The sequence below is a fragment of the Podarcis raffonei genome, chromosome 13, assembly GCF_027172205.1.
Source record: "Podarcis raffonei isolate rPodRaf1 chromosome 13, rPodRaf1.pri, whole genome shotgun sequence".
Lineage (NCBI taxonomy): Eukaryota > Metazoa > Chordata > Lepidosauria > Squamata > Lacertidae > Podarcis > Podarcis raffonei.
The window spans coordinates 56,130,278-56,156,970 of record NC_070614.1 but is presented as its reverse complement, the minus strand read 5'-3'; the positions used below and the strand labels follow the sequence as shown (position 1 = coordinate 56,156,970).

Below are 26,693 nucleotides of genomic sequence, written 5' to 3'. Positions count from 1 at the left end.
GCCCACTGTGATTAGGAGCAGGGGGGGGGAAATGTCTCCCCACCCACATTCGTCAAGCCATGCACAACTTCTATTGTGTTGCTTCCTACCAGACTTTTCTCTAAACTCTCTGGATTCCTGCATTACATTCTATGATTCTAACAGCCCACCTTTCTTCATAGGGGAATTGCTCCACCCCCTTGAGCCTTTTGGTTGCATCCTGGATAGCTCACTTGGTAGAGCAGGAGACTCTTAATTCCAAGGTCACAGGTTCAATCCCCAAGTCGGGCAAAAGATTCCTGCATTGCAGGGGGTTGGGCTAGATGACCACCATGGTCCCTTCCAATTCTACAATTCTATGATCCTCATGGACATCCAATGAACCTGAATTTTGGAAGATTCAGGACACCTAAAAGGAGATGCTTTTTCATGCAGCACATAAACTACGGCACTCCCTCCCACAGGAGGCAGTGATGGCCACCAACTTGAATGACTCTAAAAGATGATTCTACAAATTTATGGGGAGGAAATAAGGCTCTGGCCATGCTTGGAGGCAGCCATCTTTCTGAGCACCAGTTGCTGGACACCCCAGGAGAGGCGAGTTCTTCTTCTGCTCAGACTCTGCTTGCTGGTTTCCCACAGCAGGCAACTATTCAACCACTGTGAGGTCAGGATGCTGGGGGTCAGGGCAGGGGTCAGGAGCAGGTCAGCAATAACTCACAGTGTCAGCAAAGTTAACCCTTTTTATTCCAAGAGGAGGCCAGGCCTAGTGAGCACAGCAACTCTTCCCCGCAATGAGGTGGTCTCCTCCTCCCCGAGTCCTTCCCAAGCAACTGGAAACTTTTTCACCCTGTCTGTCTCTGCTCCACCCTCTTCATACCTCTTCTGGCTCTGGGAGACCAGCAGGGGAGGGGAGGTGGTTGCAGCAGCAGGAGGAGACACTCTGGCTTCTTCAGCAGCCTTCCTCCTCTCCAGCCTCTGCTTCAGCCTCAGAATCTGAGCTGCTCTCTGCTCCAGCCTCTTCCTGCTCGCTGAACCCTGTTGCCTCTCCAGCAGTTGACACCTCTTCCTCCCAGGCTGCCCTTCTTCTCCCTCTGACCTCTCATCGTTGTCTGACCACCAGTCCTCTAGTTCTGCGCTTTCTTCCCCTGGGGGCTCCCCAGCTGGTGCCTCCCACCACTCCGGGCTCTGGCCAGATGACCCTGGGCTGATTCAGGAGGGCTCTTCTTATGTTTATCATTTCTGCAAAAGGGCTCTGGAGAGCAGCTGCCCCTCCCCCCTGGCCACATCTGCTTTGCGCCATGAGAGACCATCCCCAAGGGTGGGAGGTGGGGGGGCTGGCTCCCCTCCTTCCTGGACCAAACTCTGTCCAGCTGTTGGGTGTGCCTGTGTGAGAGAGAGCAGGGATGGAGGCAGCCAGCTCCTAGGAAGGCGTCAGAGAGGTTGCGAAAGAGCCTGCAAGGGAAGGGAGCCAGAGTCCCACCTCTGGAGGTGCTGGGGGAGAGAGAGATGAGCCCTGCACATTGGGGGGGGGGGAGTGAGTGGGGGGTGTTGAGGCAGAGCAAGCAGGCCATCTCCACAGCTGACAGCCAGCCTTTCCTTGCCAGGTATAATTTGCTGCCAAAGGTGGTTGTTTTGGGGGTGATGTTTGTTTGTGCAAGAGAGAGGGGAGGGGAGAGGGGGTGGGGGTAAGGGAGGGGCCTGGGACAGTCAAGAGCTCAGGCCCAGCTGCCTGAGGGGGGGGCAAGAGGGTGCCCCCTCCAGACTGAGATGGAGTCAGACCCCTGGGGTCCATCCCACTTGCCCTGACTGGCAACAGCAGCTCCTCGGGGTTTATGAGGCCACAGGGGAGGGTGCTGCTCTTGCACCCAGGTCCTGCCTGTGGACCCTCCACTGAGGCACCTGGGTGGCAGCTGGACTCAAGGGGCCACGGCCACGATGCAGCTGCAGGCTATTCTGACTTCCTGTGTTAACCCTGACATGAGATGCGGGGGGGGGGGGGTGTTGGACTTGAGGCCTCCTGTTGCAAGGCGGAAGCTCAGCCTCTTCCCTCCGAGTGGGTCTCCCTCTGTGTGTCCCTCCCCAGAGCAGGTCCTATAGAGGGGAAAGAAAGACAGTTGCAGGATCGTAGTGTTGGAAGGGGTACCCAAGGGTCCTCTAGTCTGACCCCTCCGCCATGCAGGAATCTTCCGCCTCTGGGGCGGGGACACTTTTGCCCCAGCAGGAACCCCTCACCTTGCAGGCCATGGAGCCTCCAAACATTTAGGGCCCAAAGAGCAGCTGATAGAATCCTAGAAGGGAGCCCGAGGGTCACCTGCCCAACCCCCTGCAATCCAGGAATCTTTTGGCCCCACGTGGGGTTGGAACCCATGACCATGAGATTAAAAATCCTAAAATATCCGGGGGGGGTCAGGGAGGGGGCGTCTGCGTTGCTGAAGGTGGAGGAGGAGGCACTGAGCCGGGAAGAAAGCGAACCCACGCACCGCAGCATTCAGCCCCGAAATCCAGCAAAAGAGAGAGAGACCCCAGAGCATGTGCAGAGTGCGCTTCCTGCCCCCTGAGGACCCGCAGGAGACTGGCTCTGGGAGCAGCGTGCCCAAGGAAGGGGAGGGGACGCGGAACCAGCCTCTTGCAGGGCGCGGGACGGCGGCGGCGTTTCGCTGCTCTTTTCGAAGCGGCGGGGGAGAATCGTGCACAGCTCCGCCTCCCCCCGCCATTCGGCCGCCGGCCGGGGAGAGGGGCCGGAGAGGGGCTGGGGCGGCGCAGACAAAAGACGGCCGGCGGGGCGGCGGCGGGGGAGGGGAGAGAAAAGTTGGGAAGGCAGAAGGGGGCGGAGAGAAGGAGGGAAGGAAAAAGTTCGGGAGGAGAAAGAGGAGAAGGACAACGCAGGGAGGGAAGGAGAGAGGTGGCGGAGCTCCGCCAAGCCAGTCCGCCCCCCACCCTCGGAACGAGGGGTTCCCCCGAAGAGGCTCGGATCGAGCTCTCTTCTCCCCAGCCCCCCAGGATGGAATTGAGGCGCCCGGGCAGCCGCGGGGGGCGGCTCTGAGCGACACCCCCAAACACACACTGCCCTTCCCAGGTGAGGCGGGGGCAGCTGCGCTTCGGGAGGGGTGGATGGGTCTGATTCATTGCAGGGGAGGGCAAGGCGGAGGAAGCAGGGAGCCCCCCCCCACGCATCTCCGGTGGTTGGAACTCCCCTCCCGGCTGGTTGCCCTCCCCGCAATAATCTCATGCATTTTCAGCTAGTCTGCATGGACAGATGATCCCCGCATCGGGAAAAAAATGTCCGGGGCAGCAGAAGCGAAGCCGGAGCTGGGGGGGGGCTGGGGGGCTGGTGAGCAGAGCCAACTTCCGCAGCTGGGTCCAGACCCAGGGGCGGGGGCAGTTTAAAGCGCAGAGAGGGAGAAGGCGCTCTGCACGTGCCCAGAAGCCGCTGTGTTTCGCCTTCTTCCGGAGGGTAGCCTCGGCTCGGAGTTACTGGTGGAAGCGGGAGGGCGGGGCGCCAGGCCCCCGGGCAGGGCGTGTGTCCCCGGGACAGCTGGCCGGCAGCTGCTCCGCTGCGGGTGCCAAGGGAGCCACGTGGGGGAAGCCGGCCCTCGCCCCCGGGGCGCCCCGAGAGGGGTTGCGGGGGGAGAGGGGGGCGCACGGCGAGGAGGCGACAGCGCAGAGTCACACAACTGTGGCACTGGGCGGGACCCCCAGGGGTCTTCTAGCTTACCCTCCGGCAGCACAGGAGTCACCGCTAAGGCATCCCTGAACGCGGGCCAATCGACGTCTGCTCAAAAACCACCCGAGAAGGCGAGTCCGCAACCTCCCGAGGGATCTTACCGTCGGATGTTGAGTCGGAATCTCCTTTCTTGTCGTTTGAATCCGTTGGTTTGGGTCCTCCCCTCCGGAGCAGGAGAAAAACCAGCTTGCTGCCTCTTCCATGGGGCAGCCCTTGGGATATTTGAAGATGGCTATCTCGTATCTCCTCTCAGTCTCCTCTTCTCCAGGCTAAACATCCCCAACTCCCTCAAGCCTTCCTCATAAGGCTTGGTTTCTAGATCTCCTGGACATTTTATCAGTCTCCCCACAAGCAGACCCTCCTTTACCCCACTGGAGACCGGGGCAGGGGGCAGACAATGCTCCAGACAGGGCTGGTTTGGGGAGCCCTGGAAGGACTGAAGACATTCAGAAGAACCTCAGAAAAGCCTTTCAGGAAACCTGCAAGCAGGATCTGGGCCAAACCATCCTGGCTACTAGCCCTCCATAGCCCTCTCTTGCAAAGCCAGGCAGGTCGTGGCTATTGTTTCCTCCTGCAGGAGGGAGTTCCCCAGTTTAACTAAGAAGGGTTTTCTCTTGTCTGCCCTGAATCTTCCCACATGGGGCTTCGCTGGCTGCCCACCAGGGAGGAAACTGCTTCTCTGCCCATTCTTTCCATGCCAGGGCCCTCAAAGACACTCCTGGAACTGCCTCTCTCAGGTGCCACAAGGACCAAGGAGCAGCCTTGGGAGGGAAGGGTGGAGGATGCGATCCCCTCCCACTTTCCTTGCAGCAGCAGGGCCTATTGGGCTGTCCCAGTCCCGACCCACAGAGGCCCCTTCCTCCCCTGGTGCCGCCTAAGCCTCCTCCGCAGGGCTGCTGCCATCTGCCAGGCTGCTCCAGGCCTTCTAATCCTCCTAGTCCTTAATGAGGAGTGGCAGGCGGAAGGCAAAGGGCAAGCGCCAAAGAGGAGGCAGCAGCAGCAGCAATGGGGTGGCTGAGGGGCTGGGAGGCTCTCCCAGGCGTCCTTCCCCAGGGACATGGAGCCCCTGACCCAGTGGAGCCTCTCCTGCCCAGTGGAATGCCAGCCTACCCATCTACCTGGTTTGTCTGGGGCTGGGAGGTTTGTTCTTTTGAGGGAGGGGGCTTCCTTCCTGCTGCAAGCACAGCCTGGCTGCTTCCTCATGCTTCCAGACACCGTGGCAGCAGCTGGGTTGGGCTGAGATGTGTGCAGAGTGGGAGGGAAGGCCAGGTGTGGGGCGGGGAGGGCCAGGACCAGTGTTGGCACTGGCCAGGTGTTGCTCCTGCACACCCCAGAGATGGCTGCCTCTTCTGTGCTGGGCTCCAGGATGCAGCTGTGGGGAGTGTGACACGGGTGTGGGGTGAGGAAGGCCAGAAGCAGCTCTGGGGAGGAGCCCCATGACCATCCTCTGCCTGCCCCCCACAGGCCAGGCACCTCCAGGAACTGAGCGCAGAATCTGCCTCTTGCTTCCCTCTGGAGTTTCAGCAGCCCTGGATGGTCCTCAGGCAAGCTCTCCCTGTGGGTGAGGCTGAGCAGAGGTTGTTGCCCATGCCTGGGAGGGATGGAGCAAGCTTCTTTTCCACTGCTCTGAACCAATGGATTTGTAGCATGATAGAGTTGGAAGCGATCCTGAGGGTCATCTAGTCCAACCCTCTGCACTGCAGGATTCAGATGACAAGGAAGGAAGGGACAAATGGCAGAGGAACAAGCTCCCTCAGAAGGTGGTGGACTCTCCTTCCTTGGGGTTTTTTTTTAAAGCAGAGACCACCTGCTTGAGCTGAGATTCCTGCATTGCAGAGGGCTGGACAGGATGACCCCCAGGGGTCCCTTTCAGCTCTCCAGTTCTATGAACTTGAGACAAATGAGGGGCATGATTTGAGGGTCTGTTTTCTTCCATTTACAAACCTCCTCCTCCCCTCCAGGGTTGTGGCGTCCTGGCCTGCCCCTCTCTCGCCCTGCCCCCCAGAGGCCAGAGGACCATGAGGGTCCTCTATGGGCACTGCTGCCGCTTCCAGGTGCTGTGGGCCGCCCTGGCTGTCTCCATGACCATCGGCTTCACCATCCAGCTCTTCGGGGTCTCCTTTCAGAAGAGGTAACTGTTCCACCTTCCTTGCCTTCAGGACCACCCAATGCTCAGCAGTGCCCCCGGTGGCCACTCAAGGCAATGCCATAGAATCCTAGAATTGGAAAGTCAGACGAGAGACCCAGAGGTCATCCAGCCCAACCCCCTGTGACACTGAGGCTGGCCAGTGAGGGCTTCTCTGATCTCCTCTTCCTCCTCCAGGGCTTCCGTGTCCCAGCTGCCTCCGACCCCCTGGGCTCCCCCTCTGCCCAAAGCGGAGCAGGAGGAGGCGGAGGGGCGGCCAGGACACCGCTGCCAGCCGAGACGCCACCTGGTCTTTCTGAAGAGCCACAAGACGGGCAGCAGCACCATCATCAACCTCCTGCACCGCTTTGGGGACGCCCGGGGTCTGCGCTTTGCCCTCCCCGCCCGCTACCAGTTCAGCTACCCTAACCTCTTCCAGGCACGGCGGGTCAAAGGGTGGCATCCCAGAGGGCGCCCCTTCGACATCCTCTGCCACCACATGCGCTTCAACTTGCCAGAGGTGAGACTAGGTGGGGCTCAAAGAGTGGAGCTGGGGGGCATGTGGGGGCATGTGGAACACTCTGTCACAAGAGGCTAGGGCCCTGCGGGACTTGACATCTTTCCACAGGGCCTGCAAGATGGAGCTGTTCCGCCAGGCCTTTGGCCAAGGCACAGTCTGACCCCTTCTCTCCTTCTGTAATCCTCATAGAACTCTAGCCCAATGGTTAACATTAATTTGATTCTGAATTGATTTTGGAATGTATTTTAATTAATTGACTGTGTGGTTTTATGTACACTGTGCTATTTTTACTTATTGTTAGCTGCTCTGAGCCCAGCTTTGGCCAAGGAGGGCGGGATACAAATAACATTTGATGATGATGATGATGTGGAGGCTGGTGTCTGAACCAGTGCCTCTGTAATGCACCCTCTCAAACTTGTGGGCATCTAAGGAGAGTGAATGTTGGGAGATTCGGGGCAGATGAAAGGCAAGTCCTTCTTTGTTAAACTGTGGAACTCCCTCCCACAGGAGGCAGCAGTGGCCACCAATTTGGGCAGCTTTAAAGGAGGATCAGACACACCCATTGGGGAGGAGAAGGGCTATTGATGGCTACTAGACAGTCGGAGTTGAGGCTCCAATACTTTGGCCACCTCATGAGAAGAGAAGACTCCCTGGAAAAGACCCTGATGTTAGGAAAGATGGAGGGCACAAGGAGAAGGGGATGACAGAGGACGAGATGGCTGGACAGTGTTCTCGAAGCTACAAACATGAGCCTGACCAAACTGCGGGAGGCAGTGGAAGACAGGAGTGCCTGCCGTGTTCTGGTCCATGGGGTCATGACGAGGCGGACACCACTAAGCGACACAACAACAACAACAACAACAACAACAACAACAACAACAACAACAGTCAGTCGGAGGCCGTCATGCTTCTGAATCCCACTCTTCTTGCAGCTTTCCCACAATGGGCACCTGGTTGGCCACTGCGAGAAAAGGAGGCTGGACTAGATGGGCCCCCATGGGCCTGATCCAGCTGGATCCCCCAGGGCCAGATAGGCCCACCCCTGCAAGGCAGGATTCCCCAGAAAACTGGTGGCTTTCCATGAGTAGGTGCAGGCGAAGAAGGTTCCCAGCCTTAGCCCCGTGCAAGAGTGGAAACTTGGGTTTCAGATTTGGGGGACTGAATGAGGAATGGCTTGACATCCACCTAGAAGTGGGCTGTTCCAATGGCAGTTTTAAAAGTCTTTCAGACCCTGTGATGCAGCAGCAAAAGAAATAAAGGCGTTTCTAGGCTGCCTCACCAGAAGTCGAGCGTCCAAGGGAGTCCATTGCACTGTTGAATGGCTCTTCCTGTTCAGCTCCCTCTACCATTCCTCATCTGGCTTGGTTCCCAGACTCTTCGTCATCTTGGTCACCCTCCTCTGCACACCTTCCAGCTTGTCAACATCCTTCTTAAATTGCGGTGCCCAGAATTGGACACAGTATTCCAGGCATGGTCTCACCAAGGCAGAATACAGGAGTACTATGACTTCCCTTGATCAGGACACTAGACTTCTGCTGGTACAGCATTGGTTTATTTCTTTTCTAGATCCTTTTCACATACACAGTCATACCTCAGAAGTACGAACAGAATCCTTTCCAGAAGCCTGTTCTACTTCCAAAACATTCAGAAACCAAGCGCAGCTTCCGATGGGCTGCAGGAAGCTACCCCATCAGACATTCAGGTTCTAAAGAATGTTTGCAAACCAGAACACTCACTTCCGGGTTTGCAGCATTCGTGAGCAAAAACGTTCAACTTACAAGGCGTTCGGGATCCATGTGTTAGTTTCCGTTTGCCACTGAGCAGCTGCTTAGAGGCACAGGACTCTGTTTACCGTATTTTTCGTCCCATAGGACGCACCTAGTTTTTTTGGGGGGGGAATAAAGGAAATTTTCCCCCCCTTTATTTCCCCCCCAAAACCAGGTCGGGGAACAGCGGGATGGTGGCTCCCCAGGCTGCGGATGTCTGCCCAGCGCGTGGGGCGCTCTGCTTCAGGGTGACTTGCGCGCCGGGCAGCAGGCTGCTATCTGCAGCGTGGGGAGCCCTGCGGGAACTCCCACAGGGCTCCCCACGCTGCGGATGTCTGCCCGGCGCGAGGGGCACTCTGCTTCAGGGTGCCCCACGCGCCGGGCGGCAGGCTGCTATCCGCAGCCAGTGCTTGCTGATAGCTTCCTGAAGCCTGGAGAGCGAGAGGGGTCGGTGCGCACCGACCCCTCTCGCTCTCCAAGCTTCAGCGAAAGCCTGTATTCGCCCCATAGGACACACACAGATTTCCCCTTCATTTTTGGAGGGGGAAAAGTGCGTCCTATAGGGCGAAAAATACGGTACATTCCAGAGACCTTCCAGACTGTTGGAAGTCTCCCGGGAGAAGGGAGACGGATGTGACGTACTGGTTTCTCTGTTCCTTTGTTTCAGTTGCTCTCATAGAGAGAGGATGTATATTTCTTTGCTGTCTGCGTAGTAAGAAATAAAGCATAGCGATGTAGCCATAAATCTCATCACTTCCGCGTGCTGCTTTGATTCTCTGCTGAATCGGAATGTGCCTGGAAGCCTCATCAAAGGCTCAGGTCGTTAATTATTCGTCGGAGGGCGATTCCGAAGGACTCAGCCAGAAGATGAGCTTTATCAGCTCGGCCGAGTGGAGATTCCGACACCAAGGTACAACTGTAGTGGTACCTCAGTTTAAGAACAGTCCAGTTTAAGAATAATTTGGTTTACAAACTCTGCAAAACTGGAAATAGTGTATTGGTTTGAGAACTTTACCTCTGTCTAAGAATGGAATCTGGATGGTGGAAGGGCACCAGCGGCGGGAGGCCTCATTAGAGAAAGAACACCTCGGTTTAAGAATTGTTTTGGTTTAAGAATGGACTTCCAGAACGGATTAAGTTCGTAAACCGAGGTACCACTATATTGGCAAATGCAGCTTGGTTTTCTACCCAAGTGCAAAACTGGACATTTCATAGACTCATAGAACTGCAGACATGTGTCTCTGAGCAAGCGCCGAGAGCCTGTCCGTTGCCAAAGGGCAAATTGGGCCTCAGACACACATGAGGCTGGGGGATTTGGAGGACCAGACTCTGCCCCACATACTCCCTCCAACATGTCTCCTTCTCCTTCCTCAGGTCCAGAAAGTCATGCCCCCGGACAGCTTCTACTTCTCCATCGTGAGGCACCCCGTCTCCCTGGCCGAGTCGGCCTTCTCCTACTACCGGAGCGTTGTCCCTGCTTTCCGCCGCGCCGGCACCTTGCCCCAGTTCCTGGCCTCGCCACAGCGCTTCTACCGCCCCAGCGAGAGGGGCAACCACTACGCCCGCAACCTGCTGTGGTTCGACTTTGGCCTGGACCCACCAGCAGCCCCTGGCCTGGCCCCAATCCAGGCTGCCCTGGCCATGCTGGAGCACACCTTCCACCTGGTCCTGCTGACGGAGCACATGGACGAATCACTGGTGCTCCTGCGCGATGCCCTCTGCTGGGGAGAGGAGGACATCCTGGCCTTCCGCCACAACTTCCGCAGCCCTGAGTCCGTCCGCCCACTGGCACCCGTGGAGGCTGCCCGACTCCAGGCCTGGAACAACCTGGACTGGCACCTCTACACTCACTTTAACCGCAGCTTCTGGGAGCGTGCAGAGCGCTTTGGCCGTGCACGCCTGGCCCAGGAGGTGGATGCCCTGCGGCAGCGGCGAGCAGAGCGGATGCAGCAGTGCCTGCAGGGAGGGGGCCCTCTGGAGGCGGGGCAGATTGCGGACGAGCGCATCCGTCCCTTCCAGTTTGGGCAGGCCCCCATCCTGGGCTATGTCCTGAGGCCCAGCCTGGACCCCGAATGGCAGGCGCTGTGCCAGCGCATGGTGACTCCCGAGCTCCAGTACAAGGACCTCCTGGATGCCAAACAGTTTCCTCCGCCCCCCCAGGGCAACGGCTCTCAAGCCGGCGGGGTGAGGTAGCAGTGGCAAGCGGAAGGGGGTGCAAAAAGGCCAACTGGCCCCCAGCAGGCTTGGCATGGGCTGGGTGCTGAAGGCACAGAGGACCTGAGGTGCCATGAAAAATCTCATTCTGCCCACATTTCTGGGATTCCCAGAAGAAGCTCCCTCTGGATGTTGGGAGATTCAGGTGGAAGGAAGGGCTTCTTTGTAGAACTATAGTGTTGGAAGGAACCCTAAGGGTCATCCAATCCAACCCTGGCAATTCAGGAATCACCACTAAAGCATCCGTGGCAGATGACCATCCGACCTCTACGCAGAAACCGCCAAAGGAGAGGAGGGACTTTATGCAGCCCATCAATGGCAAAAAATAAAATAATAAAATAAAATAAAATAAAATAATTCCTTCCAGTAGCACCTTAGAGACCAACTAAGTTAGTTATTGGTATGAGCTTTTGTGTGCATGCCCACTTCTTCAGATACGAAAGCTCATACCAATAACTAACTGAGTTGGTCTCTAAGGTGCTACTGGAAGGAATTGTTTTATTATTTTATTTTGTTTTGTTTTGTTTTGTTTCGACTACGGCAGACCAACACGGCTCCCTACCTGTAACTACATCAGTGGCATAGCATGGGTTGCCAGCGCCCAGGGCAAGGCGAGTATTTTGCACCTGGGGCAGTTGCCCCGGTAGTACCCCCACTTGCTATGCCGCTACAGCCCATAGTTAAATGTGGCCACTGCTGGGTCATCAGTTTCAAGAGGCCTTCCTGTCAGTGAGGACAGAATGAAAAGTGGACCCGACAATGTCTTTTCAGGCACAACTCAAGAGCAGCTGCTGGATCCTGCCGTGTGACTCAGCTCGGCATCCTCAGCCAGGCCTGACTTTGCACAAGGAGGCGGGGTCCTGCATCGGGGGGGACCCCACACCTCTTGACCTGGGACTCAGCCACAGTGGGCCTGAGTGACTCTTTGCAGGGGCAGCCGGCTGACATGGGAGCCTCAAAGTCCCAGGTTCATTTTGTTGCTTTGGCCGCAGACTCATGATGGGGAAGGAGATGGGGTCTCTCCCCCCCCCCATCCACAATCTGCAATGGAAGACTAATGGTACTGCACCACCCACCTTGTAGGGCTCTTGTGTGGAGCACTGAAGGGCTTTAAACACTTGTGGGGTGTGTGGACGGAAGCAGCTTAAATTGGTGCTGGTTAGAGGGCAGAGCCAGGCATGCTCTGGCCATGGGGGGGGGGCTCTTTGGCTGGGGCTGAGGCTGGTCCTGCAGGTGGGGTGGGGGGAGGGCATGTGTTTCCTGGGAGCCAGAAGTGTTCATGGGCCCCAGCATGCCCCAAGGGGCTGGTGACAGGTGCCCACCTGGTCCTATATGCCAAGGCAGGAGTGCCAACTTGGCCCTATGACCATGGGTTCCCAGGGCCATGGGTGCCATGCAGCATGCAGGGCCCTGGCACCAAAATTGGTGGGTGCCCAGCCCCTTTGTGGGGAATTTTGTGGGTGCCAAGACATCCTTTGGAGGCGAGAGGCTGCACATCAGCAGGTATTCTTTTGGCCTTTTAGGCTCCAGCTGCCATCAGCCCCAGCCTTCATCCAGGCAGTGACCTCAAGACACGTTGGACTACAGCTCCCATGATGGGAGTTATAGTTCAAAATGTCTGGAAGGCACCACATTGGCCAAGGCCACATACAAAGAGCTGCTAGCTGGGCTGGCGGGAGAGGGAGACCCCCAACCCAACCTCCCCTCCTCCACCCAAGCCACCATTGATCAGTTTCGATTGGTGACTGTGGAGCTTCTTCCCACCAGCGGGGGGCGCTGTTGGGCTCTTCCTCCCAGCACTTATGACACGGCTGGATCCACAGATCCCACCACAAGGCAGTTTAGGGCTTGGTGTTTGTTTTTCTTTTTCAAGGATGTTACTCTTAACCATTTGTTTTTAAAGGGGGAAATCCTTTTTTGTTTCTTTTTGGTCTTTTTTCAATAGATTGAAATGCTATTGGCCGCTTGGTGTGCTCCACGTTTAATCTTCTTTCCGTCCTTCCTGCCTGCATTTCTGGAGTTGCTCAGCAGTGACCTGGAGTTTGTTTGTTTATTATTACTTACTGCATCTGTATTCCTAGAATCAGAGTTGGAAGGGACCCCAAGGGTCATCTAGCCCCACCCTTTGCGATGCAGGAATCTCATCTCAGGCATCCCTGACAGGTGGCCACTCCAAGGAGCCCCAGGGGATGGATGTACAACCCCCCTGTGAGGGAGGCTGAAAGGAAGGGACACCCAGGGAGCATCATGGCTAGGCTTGCCCATTCCTGACAGGTCCTGGGTTCCGGGTGCAAAAATGGTGTCGGGGGGAATTTTGCTGAATTGGCAAAATGTCAGGGCAAACATAGGTGTGTGGCAACGTGATGGTAAAAGCAGCAGAAGCTCCAAAAGTTAAATCCAGACAAATGGGACTATGGGGTGCGGTGCTCATCTCACTTCAGGCCGAGGGACGAGGCTGGCACTGGTCTAAACCACTGCGCCTCTTTGGCTTGCCCATCAGAAGGTCCAGAAAGTCTGCAGTTTGAATCCACATGACGGGGTGAGCTCCCATTGCTTTGTCCCAGCAGCTCATGCACGGTATATATTGCATCAGGAGCGCACCTGCGCCGGGTCCTTGAGATGCCCGACTGGGCCCCAGCTGCACTTGCCTTAGTTGCCTCAGACACGTCAGCCGGCCCAAGTTGCTGCAGCCAGACTGCTGACCAGGGCTGGTTACTGAGTTGCCACAGTCCCAATGGCCACCGGTCTACAGTTTTTCCAGGCACAAGTCAAAGTGCTGCTTTTGACCTAAATAGCCCTACACAGCTGAGGAGCAGGCTGTCTCAAAGACCCTAGTCTCCATGGGAACCTGCCCTGGTTTTGAGATCTTCCAGGAAGACCCTTTTCCTGCTCCTGCCACCCTCAAGGCACCCTTGGTGGGGACTTGGCAGGTGGCTTTGTCATGGTGGCTGCTGCCAGACAACTTTGGAACTCCCTCCCTAAAGAAGCCAGACTGGCTCCCTCCTTGTCCTGCTGGCAGGTGAAGACCTTGTTCCAACAGGCTTTGGAGAAATGGCTGCTTTTAATGAAACAGCTGGTGCTATGCAGTTCTCATTGAGATTGTATGTTGTTAATAAACGTGTGTGTGGTACAGACACACACATAAAAAGACGGGGCATAAATATTTTATCCTCTACCTTTATTTTATCCTCATCATAAGGGATAAGTTTATTCTGATTTTAGAAGACATCCGCAGAAGCCCTTTGACCTCTAATTGAGGATGACAAAGTGTCCATTCCTTGGACTTTTTGTGGCTGCTCCGCACACTCATATATTTTCGTTCCCTCACAAGTGAATGTGCATCTATGAATCTGTAAGCAACCCTAGAAAGATGTAGAGCGTTAAGATGCAGAACAGCTCAGGTCATGAGAGCAGCAGCGCTTGAATGTAGGAGAGATGCAGTTTCCCTGCAAAGGCCTGGGACTATCCAAAAGGTCTTTGGTGGATCCTGGAAAGGTGCCCGGTGGAGCACCCTGGGAAGAGCATCCCACAATTTGGGTGGGGGCCACCCCCACAATGCCAACCCCACACGAGTGAGGGTTGGATAAGGGCACCTGAGGAAGCCCCATTGGACTAGGGCAATAGGAGAAGAGCCCTACAACACCTGGATGCGACCACCAGGATGCTTTGAATCAGGCATCCTGTGACCAGGCAGAGGGAAGCCCACCAGCAGGCCATGAGTGCGAAAGCTGCCTCCAGGCAGGTGTCTTGCCAGCTCAAGTCAGGAAGAGCCTCTAGGCTCACTATTGCACCCCCAGGATCTCTGCCTCTGAAAGTTGCCGCTCAGGGACCCCCTGCAACGCCCCGCTCAAATCCTGGAGTTTTTATGCGGCAAATATTCTGGCATTCTGCCCCACCCCCCACCCCGCAGATGACCCTCCAGGGGGCAGAAGGGGTCCACGAAGCGGAAGGAGGCATGGACCGCCCGCTAGGAATCCACCGCCAATGCGAGATCTCCTTTATTGCCGTTGTTTTGACCTTCACGATCATATCACCCGTAGAGGAACGCAATTATTAATACCTGCGTGGATGCGACGTTGAGGCCAAATGCGTCTCTCCATTAAAATGCACCAGAAGAATACAGGAATGAGCTACGGTCGCAAAAAAGGGGATGTTGCAGAGACACCCGGGAAACCAGTCCCACCCGGGGCCGCGCTCGCCCTCCCGCCTCCGGGGAGTCCCTGGCACCTGCTCAGAGACTCCAGCCCCGAGGCCGAGGGTCCCTGGAGGGAGCAGCGTTGTCGTGGGGGAGGGGCCGACAGAGCCAACGAGGAGGAGGAGGGGAGCGCATCCCCTCTCCCTCCTCCTCCTTCCTCTTTCTTTCATTCTGTCCCTTCCTTCCTCCTTCCTTCTTTCCTGGCTCGCTCCGCCCCGCCGCGCCGCACAGCCCGGCCTGGCCCGGCCTCCCCCCGCCCTCCCACGCCGCACCGGCGCCTCCCTCCCTCTCCCTTCTTGATCTTTGCCCCCCCCCCCGCGCCGCCGAGAATCTGCCCCCCTTTCCCCATCTCTGCTCCGCATCTCTTCCAGCTCCCTCGGAGGCGGATCCCCCCTCCCTTCCTTCTCTCCCTCCCCCTCCCTCTTCCTTGCTGATCTCTCCCCCCCGCCGCCGGGAATCCGCCCTCCCTCCCCGCATCTGTGGGGCTCCCTTTCCTCCGCCCCCCTCGGATGTGGACACCCCCCCCGCACCTGCTATGGAGTCCCAGTGCGACTACTTCATGTATTTCCCGGCCGTGCCTTTCCCGGCGCGGGAGGTGCTGCTGGGCGAGCCCGGGCGCTACCGGGCGCTGCCGCGGCGCAACCACCTTTACCTGGGCGAGACGGTCCGCTTCCTGCTGGTGCTTCGCTGCCGGCCGGGGGGCGCCGGTGGGGAGGGCGGCGGGAGGGCGCCCTGGGGGGAGCTGGCCGGGTCCCTCTCTGCCCTGGCCAGCGTTAGCCCCGGGGCCAGCCTGGGCGGCGAGGCGACGCTGGGCGGAGAGCCCGAGGCGCCCCGCGAAGACGACGAGGACACGACCCCCGGGAGCCTCTTCCGCGACTGCCGGGCGCTGCTGACCCACGGCCAGGGGACCCCCGGGAGACCCGCCGCAGGAGTAAGGCCCGGAGCGGACGCGGGTGGCGGGGCGGTGAGGCGGAGTGCCTTGCGGGAGGGAGGAATCTGGATCCGGCCCGCTGACGCTTCCCTCCCGGCCCGCGCAGGTGCCAATGGAAGAGCCCATCGTGTCCACGGACGAGGTCATCTTCCCCCTGACCATCTGCCTGGACAAGCTGCCCCCCAGCACCGTCAAGGCCAAGGTGAGACCCGGGCGGGTACGGTGGGGCGGGGAAAGGAGAGGAGGAGGCGCACCTGGGTGGACACCCCACTCCCACCCCACTGAACACCCACGGATCGTTTTTGCGCCCCCAGATCGTGGTGACGGTTTGGAAGCGGGACCAGGAGAAGGCGGAGGTGCGGGAGCGCGGCTACCTCAGCATCCTGCAGGATCGGGCCCCCTCGCAGACATTCCGGGAAGAGCAGGGGGCTTTCAAGGCGCAAGGTGAGCGCTCAAGACCCAGAACCCAGCGTGGGGGTCTCCTCCAAACACCCCCCCTCTCTCCTCTTAGGTGCATGGGGCAGGTGTCACCCTCTGACCTTTGACCCCCTCCCTGCAGTGAGCACCATGCTGACCGTCCTGCCCCCTCCTGAGCTGAAGTGCCAACCGCTGAATGTGTCGGGGAAACACCTGACGGTACTAAAAGGTGCGTGGATGGAGGGAGGGGGGGGGAAAGCCTACATGGGGGCGTGGGAAATGTGGGGAGCAGCTGGGGCAGGGGCATGATGGGGGCAGGGGGCCTCTCCATCTTCCAGGGACCTGCCAATGGCCAGGCTCTGCCCTTTCCTGTGGATGGTGCCCCCCATATGTGTAAGCAGGGCTGGAGGACCAACATCCTCTCCCCCACCAACTGGAGGGTCTCTAAGTGAAGGCTGGGTGCAGAGAACCTCTGGAGAGCTGAGCACCTGCAGGATCAGGCCCAAGGCTGAACCCATTCGAGGTTCCTCCTCACAAGATCATAGAGACCCATGCTGAATCAGGTCCAGGGGGCTCACCTAGGCCAACACCCTGTCCTCACAGTGGCCAAATGCCCCTTGGAACCAGGAAATCCAGATAGACTGTCTCTGGACCTGGAGGTTCCATTGGATCATCAGAAGAAGCTGCTTGATCAAGCACACAGGTGTCCTGGAAAGCCCAGCTGATCACGGTCTCTCTCTCTCTCTCTCCACCCCCAACATTCCTGCTGTGGTGATGGGGGCCGCCAGGCTGATGATCCAGGGACTCCCTTGGAGGAGTTGAACTCCTGACTAGAAGCCACCAGTAGCCTCTCCTCCTCCATGAATGTGTCCAGTCCTTGCCATCCAGGTGGGCAGCCATTGCTGCCTCCTGTGGGAGGGAGTTCCATAGGTGCACGCCATCCTTTGCAACAACACCTGTCTCTTGGGATCCCAGGATCTTCCCCCTGCCTTTAATCTTTTGCCCACCCCCCTCTTCCCCCCCACCTCCAGTTCTGAATGCAGCCTCGCAGGAAGAGCTCTCTGTGTGGGATGTGCGGATCCTGCCCAATTTCAACACCAGTTACCTTCCTATGATGCCAGATGGGTCCGTCTTGCTGGTTGATGATGTCTGGTAAGGGAACAGTTCGTGGGAGGGCAGTCAGCTGGAACTGGTGACCCCTCAATCTGCCATTGGGGCCTGGAAAGGCCTCCATTCATGGGCTTTTGACCTTTGGTCCCCACCCTGCACTCAGGTCTCACCTGTGGCTCCTAGAAGCTGTCAGCAGGTGACAGCAGCCACACTGGGAGTGTCTTCGACTGGCCCGCTCAGACAGGTGAGGTTGGCTAATGAGTCTCAAACCCCCAGAGAGTTAGGGGCTTCCCCTGTGTGCGGTCAGGCTCTGGTGGATTGAGCAGATGGGATCAAGAAGGGGTTCAACGGTCAAGAACCCCTTCTTGATCCCATCTGCTCCTTTCTGCTCCTGCTGTGGATGAAGAAGGTAAGGGGCAGGTGGGGCTCGTCCATCTGGGAAGGGAGCCACTCTAAGGGAAGGAAAACTCTGATCCTAAACCTCTGCTGCCTTGCAGGATATTTGAGGGGGAAGAAATGGCTAAGGAGTAAACCCTATGCAAATCCAGAGTCCCTAAGATGCTTGGATGGCGCCTTGCACTGGCGGAGGAAAAGGGGTGCTGGCGCCACGCCCCCGCAGGCAGCACACCACATTCCTGGGCGCGCATGCCATGCCCCTGCGGGCAGCGTTCCACACCCCCAGGACCACTGGTGCTTTGTATGCCTCCTTCTGGCAACTCCTGCAGCCCAGCTGGTGGCAAACATCTTGCTCTGCTTTCCTTTGGAGCCCATCAGCCAGGCCAAGAAGGGGGTGTTGTCGCCTGGGAAGCCCAGGACCTCCAGACACACAGCCTTGGGGAGGGCACTTCAGTGCTGCTGACGCAGCTTAGGATTGCAGGGGGTTGGGCTGGATGACCCTTGGGGACCCCTCCAAATTCTTCAGTCCTACAATTCTACAGGGACAGGGCAGTTGGAGGGATGGAGGCAGGAGTCTTGGAAGGTGGGGGCCTCTTTCCTCCCCTGTTTACCCCTCTTTCTCCCCCTTTCTCTCCAGCCACCAGTCGGGTGAGGTGTCCATGGCCTCCTTCTCCCGGGTGCCCTCGGCCACAGCCTCCTGCCCCTGCTCCCTGCGGGCCCTGGAGGAGCAGAACTTCCTCTTCCAGCTGCAGGCCCCCGAGCAGCCCCCGCCAGACAGCGCCAAGGAGGTGAGGGGACCCACCCCACTGGCACCCGGTGGAGGGGAGATCAGGGGGGTCCGCCTTGCTGCCAGGATTGCTGCCACCTCCTCAATATTATTTAGCCAGACTTCAAGGGGGAATTCCATAAATTGTTGCCAGCATCAGGCTAGTGTTAATTGCACTGCTGATTTAAAAAAATAATCAATTTCTGCATTGACAGTTATTGTTTAAATTTGAGTCTAATGATAACAAGGCAAGAGCTGAATTGGAAAACATTTATTTATTTATTTGCAGAATATAGATAGGTATATTTTCAAAACAAGAGCAAGAGTAAGGCTTTTGTGTTGATGAGATGAAAGTTTGTCCACCTTAAATTAGGCCTCATATAAATGAGAAACATGGACAGCTTCTCTGTTGCCAAAACATGAGAAATGCAACACGGGAGCGTGCCTCTGGGCTCTTGGGGATATACGACCAGAAACAGTATCCCAGCCTCTCTTCGAGAGCACTGGCTGTTCTTCAACTCTGACAAATATGAAAGATCAGAGAAGAGAAAGGCTTCTTTGTGTCAAGGAGGAGAGGAGGGCTTCTTTGTCTCAAATTAGGCCTAATATAAATGAGATTGCCCAGCAAAGGCAGGCTCACGCCTCTCACTGACTTTGTATACCTCCTGGAGGTGCAGATGGAAGAGACTCATTTATAAATATATTTTGGGAAGGATGCATGTATTTTCTCTAGCTCCATTGCTTTATGCTTTCTGGGTGACCCGTGATCATACTACAAAGTAGTTCCCAGAGCTGCTTCTTTTTGTATTTCTTATCCATAAAAAATTCAGTGCAGTGCAAGAACATTTTTGTTCTGAACATCTGACCCAGAGAAAGAAGTCTGAGAGCCATTGGACTAGATGTCCCTTGGGGATCCCTTCCTTCTGGGGTTCTATGAGGGAGGGGCCATGGGGGGAGAGGCGGGGTGTGCTGCATGGGGTGGGGGCCAGCATGTCTGCCAATCATTTCCTGCCTGCAATAATTTTAAGGGGTGAAACTCAATTTTTTGCAGCAAGGGGTCTTAAAAATATATTTGGGTGCGAGGAATCCATATCTGCTATTATTTTTGTGATTGGGCGACAGTTAGCTTGGTAAGTCTATATTTGATTAAGAAGCACATAAACTGTTCTCAGAAAACCAAATAATTTTAATTTTGCCTTCTGAAAGGTAGGCAACAGGTAATATAAAATATGCAATGCATACTATATAAATAAAAGTAATAATTTTAGTATATAATATAACTCAAGTACTTGACACTTGTTTTTAATTATCTCTAGGGCATTTTACATGTTTTACTAACCAAGCAGAACTAAATTGATTTAATTTAACCAAAATATCTCTTGAATTCCTAAGTCCTGTCACAACTTTTTAGCGCCCCTCATTTTTGGAAGTTGCAAGTTGAAAAATGCAGCATGCCCTCCTGATTTGGTTGAGATTCCTGCCTTGCAGAGGGTTGGACTGGATGACCCTCGGGGTCCCTTCTAACTTGACCATCCTATGGCTCTCTGGTTTAATGGCAGGGCCTGGAAGTCCCTCTCATCGCCGTGGTCCAGTGGTCAACCCCAAAGCTGCCTTTCACCGCCAGCATCTACACCCACTACAGGTAAGGGACCTTGAAAAGAGGATCGGACATGATATCAAAGCAGAAAAGAAAGTCAAATATTTGGGAGTGTGGTTCGACCCAGAAACTTGAACCTATTTCAAGTTAAGTATGTAGAGTCTTGGGCTGAAATTTTAAAAAGACCTCGAAAAGTTTTCCTCACCCCTCCCTGATTTATTAATTAATAATAAATAAATAAAAAGACCTTGAGAAATGGAACCGAATGAAGCTTTCGTTTCTAGGGAGAATATCTGCGATCAAAATGAACTTTCTCTCCAAGATGCTTTTTCTGTTTCAGGCCTTCCAGTATTTAGTGGCACTCACTGCTTAAAGCAATGGAAAAAGGACGTAGCTAATTTAATCTGGCAGGGGGGAAAGCCCTGGACTAAATATGAAATTTTAATTGACATAAAGAATAGGGGGTGTGGATTTGGGCTCCCAGACTTGAAAATGTATTATGAAGAGGCTTGTTTATGTTGGATGAAAGAGTGGGTAGAGTTGAAAAACACAAATGTTCTGGACCTGGAAGGATTCGACCTGCTGTATGGATGGCACACTTGCTGTGCTGTGACAAAGCCAAAGTTCACAAGAGAGTTCATAATCACGTGATAAAGAATAATCTATATAAAGTGTGGGTGAGATATAAAGACCTCCTAGAAAGGAAGACCCCCTGGTAGATCTCCCCTATGGAGACAGTTGCAGTTAAAAAACTAAAGCTGAGTAAGAATTGGGGTACATACAGGGACCTCCTTGAAATCAAAGAGGACTCTATAGGCAGGGACCTCCTTTGAAATCAAAGAGGAGCAAAGCTGGATTCCAGACTGGCTCCAGTACTTTCAAATGCACTAGGACTTAAGGAAAGATAAAGACAAAGGTTTTTTTGGAAGGGAAAGAATTCAGGAAAGCGGTATTGGGAAATAATAAAAAACTAATATCTAGACTTTATCAAACTTTACTGGAATGGGAGATCAAAGACGAGATGGTCAAGGAAGTAATGATACACTGGGCTATTGATATTGGACACAACATTGAAATTTCAGCCTGGGAGAAGCTGTGGAACAAAACTTTTAATATTTCGGCTTGCTACCTGATAAAAGAAAATATACAAAGAATGCTGTACAGGTGGTACCTGACCCCCAATAATCTTGCTAAGATTTACAGATGATTTTCTGCTGGAAATACTCGGAGGTTGAGGGATCCTTTATCCATTTGTGAGGGCAGTGTAAACTTGCCCCAAAGTTCTGGGGGATAGTCTATGATCAGCTTAGAAAAAATTTCCGGATCCCGTTTCCCAAAAACCTGGAAGCTTTTCTACTAGTGGTGATTGGAGATGAGATCCCTACAGCCAGACTAGAATATGCCAGAAGATGGAAAAGAAAAGAAATTCCAGCTAAAGAACAATGGCTGCAGAAACTAATAGAATTTGCGGAACTCGCAAATCTCACAGCCAAAATAAAAAACCGAGATGGGGGGAAACAATGGGATGGGAGAGCTTTGGGAAATATTTAAAAAAATATGATGCTAAAATCACTCTACAAGTAGGGGTGTAAATAAAAAATATTTTTTAAAAAAGTAGGGGTGTATAAACAACAAATACAACAAAGGACTACAAGGAGAAAACTAGGGTGGAGTTATAAATCGATATGCAGCCAAAACTAGGTTTAATAAGAATGCCATGGAAGGGAAGGTTGGGAAGTCTGCACAAAACCTCCATATGATGGTTAAAAAAAGAGGATCAGGCATAGTCCTGCAAGAAGAGAGGGAAATACAGGGCTACTGGACTTGGTCACGTCACAGAGTGACAGCAGCAAAGGGGGGCCAGGCCCACCCGCAATTGGCTGGACCTCCACCCACTTCATCCACAAGGTGTTTCTCTCAGTCATGCAGAAATCTTGAGCTGCAATTCCTGCCCTGCCAGGGGTGGGTGGGCTAGATGGCCCTTGGGGTTCCTCTCAACTCCATGAGGACGATGGACACTGCCTCCCCGCTGCTGGCTGCCCATCTTGCTGCCACATCTTGACTTCCCTGCTCACGTTCCCAGGGACGAAGGGGACCTGGCCCCCCAGGTGGGGTGGGGTGGGGTGGGGCAGGACCCTGCCCCTGACTGCACCTCCCTGCCCTGACACGCAGCACAGCTTCCTTTCCTCCCTTAAGCTGCTAAATGCTTTGAATGTTTGATTCTTTCTTATGTTTTTATATGTTCTGGAAGCCCAGCCAGATGGGTGCCGTCTTCTTCCTCCTCCTCCTCCTCTTCTTCTTCTTCTTCTTCTTCTTCTTCTTCTTCTTCTTCTTCTTCTCAGGCTCCCCAGCATCCGCCTGGCCCGCCCCCGATTTGTCATGACAGCCGAGTGCGAGTCTCCGGTCGCCCTTCACCGCCGCTTCACCGTCACCTACACCCTCATCAACAACCTGCAGGACTTCCTGGCTGTGCGTCTGGTGTGGACTCCAGAGAGTGCGGCTGCTGGTGAGAGCATGGCGGGCTGGGCTGGATGACCTTTGGTGGCCCCCACCCAGCCCAACCATTCCATAATTCTATGGCGGTCTCTCCTTCCTTGGAGGATCGCCATCTGTCAGGCATTCTTTTGTGACCCTTGATTCTTCCCTCCTGTTTTGGGGAGCAGGGAAGGAGGGCAGTGGAGGAGGCTGGCTGACGTGGCGGGTGAGAGAGGCAGGGCTTCTTTGCGATCCCTAGATGACCCTGACTTTCCATGATTCTATGAGTTCTGCCTGGAAATACTTTCTTGGAAGGTCTTTAGGGAGATGCTGGGGAGCCATTTCTCAGGGATTCTTTAGCATTGGACTAGAGTTGGGCATCCCTTCCAACTCTACGATTCTCCGGCCAGGAAGAGTTGTGGGGGGAGGGGGGCTGGAGCATGAGGAAGTGGATGACAAAGAGCTCCTGGGCCATGCTCAGGGAACAGGGCCTCCAAGCTCAGGGACAGTCTCCCCGCAAAAGCGGGAGCTGGTGGTTCTCGCTTGTGGGCTTCTCTGGGGGGGCACCTCAGGTGGGACAAGGCTGCTGCCCTTTCCTTTTCCTGACACCCCCCAGGCAAGAAGCTGTCCCGCGAGGAACGGCGCGCCATCCAGGACGCCCAGGATGCCATCGTCTGCCACACGCCGCTCAACAACTTGGGGTTCTCCCGCAAGGGCAGCGCCCGGACTTTCTGCGTCACCTTCCAGGCGCTGCGTGCCGGGTTGTACGAGGTAAGAAGCCCCTGTGCGCCAGCACATGCTTCCATTCAGGCTCTGGGGCTCCTTTCTGCAGGGGGGGCGCTGGGCTGCATGGCCCTTGGGGGATTCTTGACAATGCTGTGGTTGAATGCGGGCAGATTTGGGAAAGGTAAAAGAAAGACCTTCTCCGCACAGCACAGTTAACCTGTGGAACTCCCTCCCACAAGAGGGATGGCCTTAAGAGAGGATAGGACCCTGCAGGAAGATGGACTTTCCTTCATCTGTCCCAGATCTTCCCAGGGGCTGGTAGCTGTCACAGCCCCCTCCATGAATCTGCCCAACCCTCTTTTAAAGCCATCCAAGTTGATGGCCAGCGCTGCTTCCCGTGGCAGTGAGTTCCAGAGTTCTACTCTTGCAAGGTGGCCCCAGTTGCAGGAAACCACAGGCAGGGAGAGAGTGGTTACTGCACTTGGATTTTGCTTGTGGGAATCTCACAACGGGCACCAGGTTGGCCACTGAGAGAAGACGCTGCCTGGTCATCTCTCATGGCTGCTTGAGCTGAGATTCCTGCATTGCAGGGGGTTGGACTAGAGGACCCTCAGGGGCCCTTTCAGCCCTAGAACACTATGGTTCTAAGGGTCTGTGACTGGATGGGCCCCTTTGGCCCAGCAGGCCCTTCTTGTCCTTCTGGCAGAGTGGAGATGGGATTGTGGGGCTCTGAAGAGGACCTTGCTGGTGTCTGTGCTCAGGGTGGTACTGATGGGCAGCCAAGCCCTTCCTTCTGGACCTGCTGAGTTGCAGGGGGATGGACTGGATGACCCTCAGAGCTCCCTCCCAACTCTGCAGTCCACTGCCATTGGGAAGCAGCAGCAGCTGCGCCCTCCTGGGCTCCCGCTCTGTTTGACACTGCCCAGCTGCAGAAGGAATGGACCTCTTTCTCTTTCTCTTTCTTTTTCTCGTTCTTTGCTCCCCGGAAGCTCTCCCAGCACATGAAGCTGAAGCTGCAGTTCACCGCCAGCGTCTCGAACCCACCTCCCGAGGCCCGGCCTGTCTCCCGCAAGAGCAGCCCAGGCAGCCCGGCTGTCCGGGAGCTGGTGGAGCGTCACCAGGCCAGCCTGGGCCGCTCGCAGAGCTTCTCCCACCAGCAGCCGGCCAGGGGCCACCTCATGAGGTGGGTGCAGGGGGTTCGGCTAGATGGCCCTGTGGGGTCCCTTCCAATTCTACAATCCATGATTCTCACTCTTTCAGGGAACAGGAAGGGAGGGTAATGAAGGAGGCTGACTGAAGGGGCAGGACTCCAGGGGTTGGGCTAGATGACCACTGGGCTAGATGACCACTGGGAGCAACACTCCAGTTCTGTGTCCTCCTCTTTGGGGACCCGGGAGGAAGGGTAATGGAGGAGGGCTGAAGGGGGCAGACAAGAGAGGCAGGGCTCCTGGGTTCTCCTGGGGGTCGGCCAAGGCCCCCCCTGCCCCCCCCCACTGAGGCCTCTCTTTCTCTCCCCCCCACAGGTCAGGCAGTGTCATGGAGCGCAGAGCAATCACTCCCCCCGTGGGCTCCCCTGTGGGGCGCCCCCTCTACCTGCCCCCCGACAAGGCTGCCCTTTCCCTGGACAAGATTGCCAAGCGGGAGTGCAAGGTGCTGGTGGTGGCCCCCGTCACGTGAGGTGGGGGGCAGAGACCCCACCCCCTTTCCCTGCTCTCCTCCAAAAGGGAGACGCTGCCTCCTGCCTTGCAAGGGAACAAACCTCCTGCCTCCCCGCCCCCAAACCTGCAAACGCCCCAGTGCTGCCCCCCATGGAATAAAAGCCGCGCATGTGACCCGCCCCCAGGAAAAATCTCAGCACACCCAATAAATGTGGGGGGACCTTCCACTTCTCTCCGCTGTTCCCTTTCCCTTGCGGGGGCTCAGAGCTGCAGCCCCCCCAATGAGACAACCCCCTCACTGTGCCATCTCCCACTCTCCTTCTGGGGTTTTTGGCTGCTCCCCTCCCCACATTTGCTCCTTCAAAATGGGGGACACATACCCCCAACCTCATTGACTTCGTCCTCCACGGTGTGTGCAAATGAGGCCAAGCATCTGGGGGGGCAGCTCCCCCAATTGCCCCATGCTGAGGATCAGGAATCAGCTGCTGCTGCTAAACCTTGGAGCTTGACGGTACACCCACTGGACAGCTGCATTGCAGAGGGTTGGACTAGATGACCCTCGGGGTCCCTCCCAACGCTACAGGTCTATGGTCATGGGACGAATCTGTGCTGCCCCCTGCTGGTGGAGGGGTACCTTTGTTGCTGCGGATCTTCTGGATGACACTGGATTGTGCCACTTCTGAGGACTGGGAAGGAGGCAGATTTCTCTTACACCCCACCCCATTTCACACTGGCAGCTGCTACATCCACGGGAGACGGGTGGGCAGGCCTCCACCCCAGCCCCGCCTGCCATCTCAGGCCAAAGGGCCCCATTCCATTGCACTTTATTTAATTTTTATGTTATTTATATATTTTTTATTATTATTTGCCTCCAAAGCATCTCCGACTCCACGTTGTGTGTTTTGCAAATAAACTGCGCTGGCTGGGGGAAAGCGTTGTGTGTTTTTGGGGGTGTTGCAGGAGTGGGGCGAGACATTCCTCCACGGAAGGACGTCTAGCGGACGCCCAATGAAGCTGGACGCGGGATGATTCAGGACAGATTAGAAAAAGCCCTTCACCCCGTAGAGTTAAACTGCGGAACTCCCTCCTGCCGGAGGCCATGATGACCTCCAACTTGGATAGCTTTAAAAGAGGAGGAAAGAAATTTGGGCAGGAGGAGAGAGCTAGCGGGGGCTCCTGGCCAGGATGTTCTGCCTCCACAGTTGGAGAGAAGGCGGCTTCTGAAGGGCAGTTGCTGGAGACCACGGGGCGGGAGAGGCCTCTGGGGCGCCCAGCTGGAAGCTGCCAGCTCCGGCCGGCCTGCCGTGCAGCTGCTCCGCCCACTGAGCCGCGCTGCCCTTCCCCTCCGACTGAGCGAGAAAGCGGGCACTTCGGGGGGGGCGTTGGCGGAGGGAGGCAAGAGCCCCTGGAAAGACCTCCTGCCCCTCGCAGCTCAGCGCCGCCGGGAGGGCGAGCTCCCCCTCCCCTCCGAAGCCCGAGGGAGGGAGGGAGGGAGGGAGGGAGCCTCCCCCGGGCGGCCGCTTCCCCCGGCAAAGCCTCTTCCGCCCAAACGCATCGCCAAGACGCTACTTCCGACGGAAGCGACCGGCAGTCGTTCTCGGTCCCCCTAGCGGACTAGAGGGGAAGTGCCACTCTAGTCCTCCGAAGCGTCTCTATGGCGAAGGCCGGCGGGTTGGGGGAGGCGCTCGGGCGACGCTGGGCCGGCCCGGGGGCGGGGCTCCGAAGCGCGCCTGCGCGAAGCGCGCCTTGCCGGCCTCTCGCCTTTTCCCTTGAGTGGGAGCGGGAAGGACGGAGCAAGGAGGAGGCCGGAAGGGAAGGAAGAGAGAGAAGTGGCCTCTTCAGCCACGCGAGGATGAATGAAATCCCTTTATGTGCCGCGGAAGAAGCAGCTGAGGGAGCGAGGCCGAGCCCCGGAAGGCCGAGGGAGGGGAGTGGGGGCCTGGAGGGGAGGCAGCCTTGGCCGCCCTGGGCGCCGGGGGAACAGCCAGGAGCCGGGGGGGCGAGGGGCAGAGGGGCGCCCGATGCTGCCCTCCCACCAAGTGCGGCGAAAATGGTGAAGCCCCGAGTCTTCCACTTGGGGGGTGCCTGCCT

At 56.3% G+C, this 26,693-nt stretch overlaps 2 protein-coding genes across 4 annotated transcripts; both read left to right on the top strand.

Annotated features, from left to right (window-relative positions):
- Positions 1–1,562: 1,562 nt before the first annotated feature.
- On the top strand, positions 1,563–11,431 carry GAL3ST4 (galactose-3-O-sulfotransferase 4). 3 transcript variants are annotated; one of them, XM_053362675.1, is made up of 4 exons: positions 1,563–1,586; positions 5,668–5,837; positions 6,030–6,351; positions 9,492–11,431. In XM_053362675.1, the coding sequence occupies exons 2-4, from the start codon at positions 5,725–5,727 to the stop codon at positions 10,308–10,310; spliced, it is 1,254 nt and encodes a 417-aa protein (XP_053218650.1). In that variant the 5' UTR covers positions 1,563–1,586; positions 5,668–5,724; the 3' UTR covers positions 10,311–11,431. The 3 variants fall into 3 exon arrangements, with proteins under 3 accessions (XP_053218650.1, XP_053218649.1, XP_053218651.1); XM_053362674.1 differs by lacking the exon at positions 1,563–1,586 and adding an exon at positions 2,969–3,058; XM_053362676.1 differs by lacking the exons at positions 1,563–1,586; positions 6,030–6,351 and adding exons at positions 2,984–3,058; positions 4,026–4,443.
- Positions 11,432–14,895: 3,464 nt separating this feature from the next.
- On the top strand, positions 14,896–24,726 carry TRAPPC14 (trafficking protein particle complex subunit 14). The gene is made up of 11 exons (XM_053362664.1): positions 14,896–15,457; positions 15,564–15,659; positions 15,772–15,901; positions 16,017–16,103; positions 16,906–17,026; positions 18,018–18,168; positions 19,706–19,788; positions 22,086–22,249; positions 22,835–22,989; positions 23,934–24,127; positions 24,468–24,726. Exons 1-11 carry the CDS (start codon positions 15,062–15,064, stop codon positions 24,619–24,621), a joined length of 1,731 nt encoding a protein of 576 aa, XP_053218639.1. The 5' UTR covers positions 14,896–15,061; the 3' UTR covers positions 24,622–24,726.
- Positions 24,727–26,693: the final 1,967 nt, after the last annotated feature.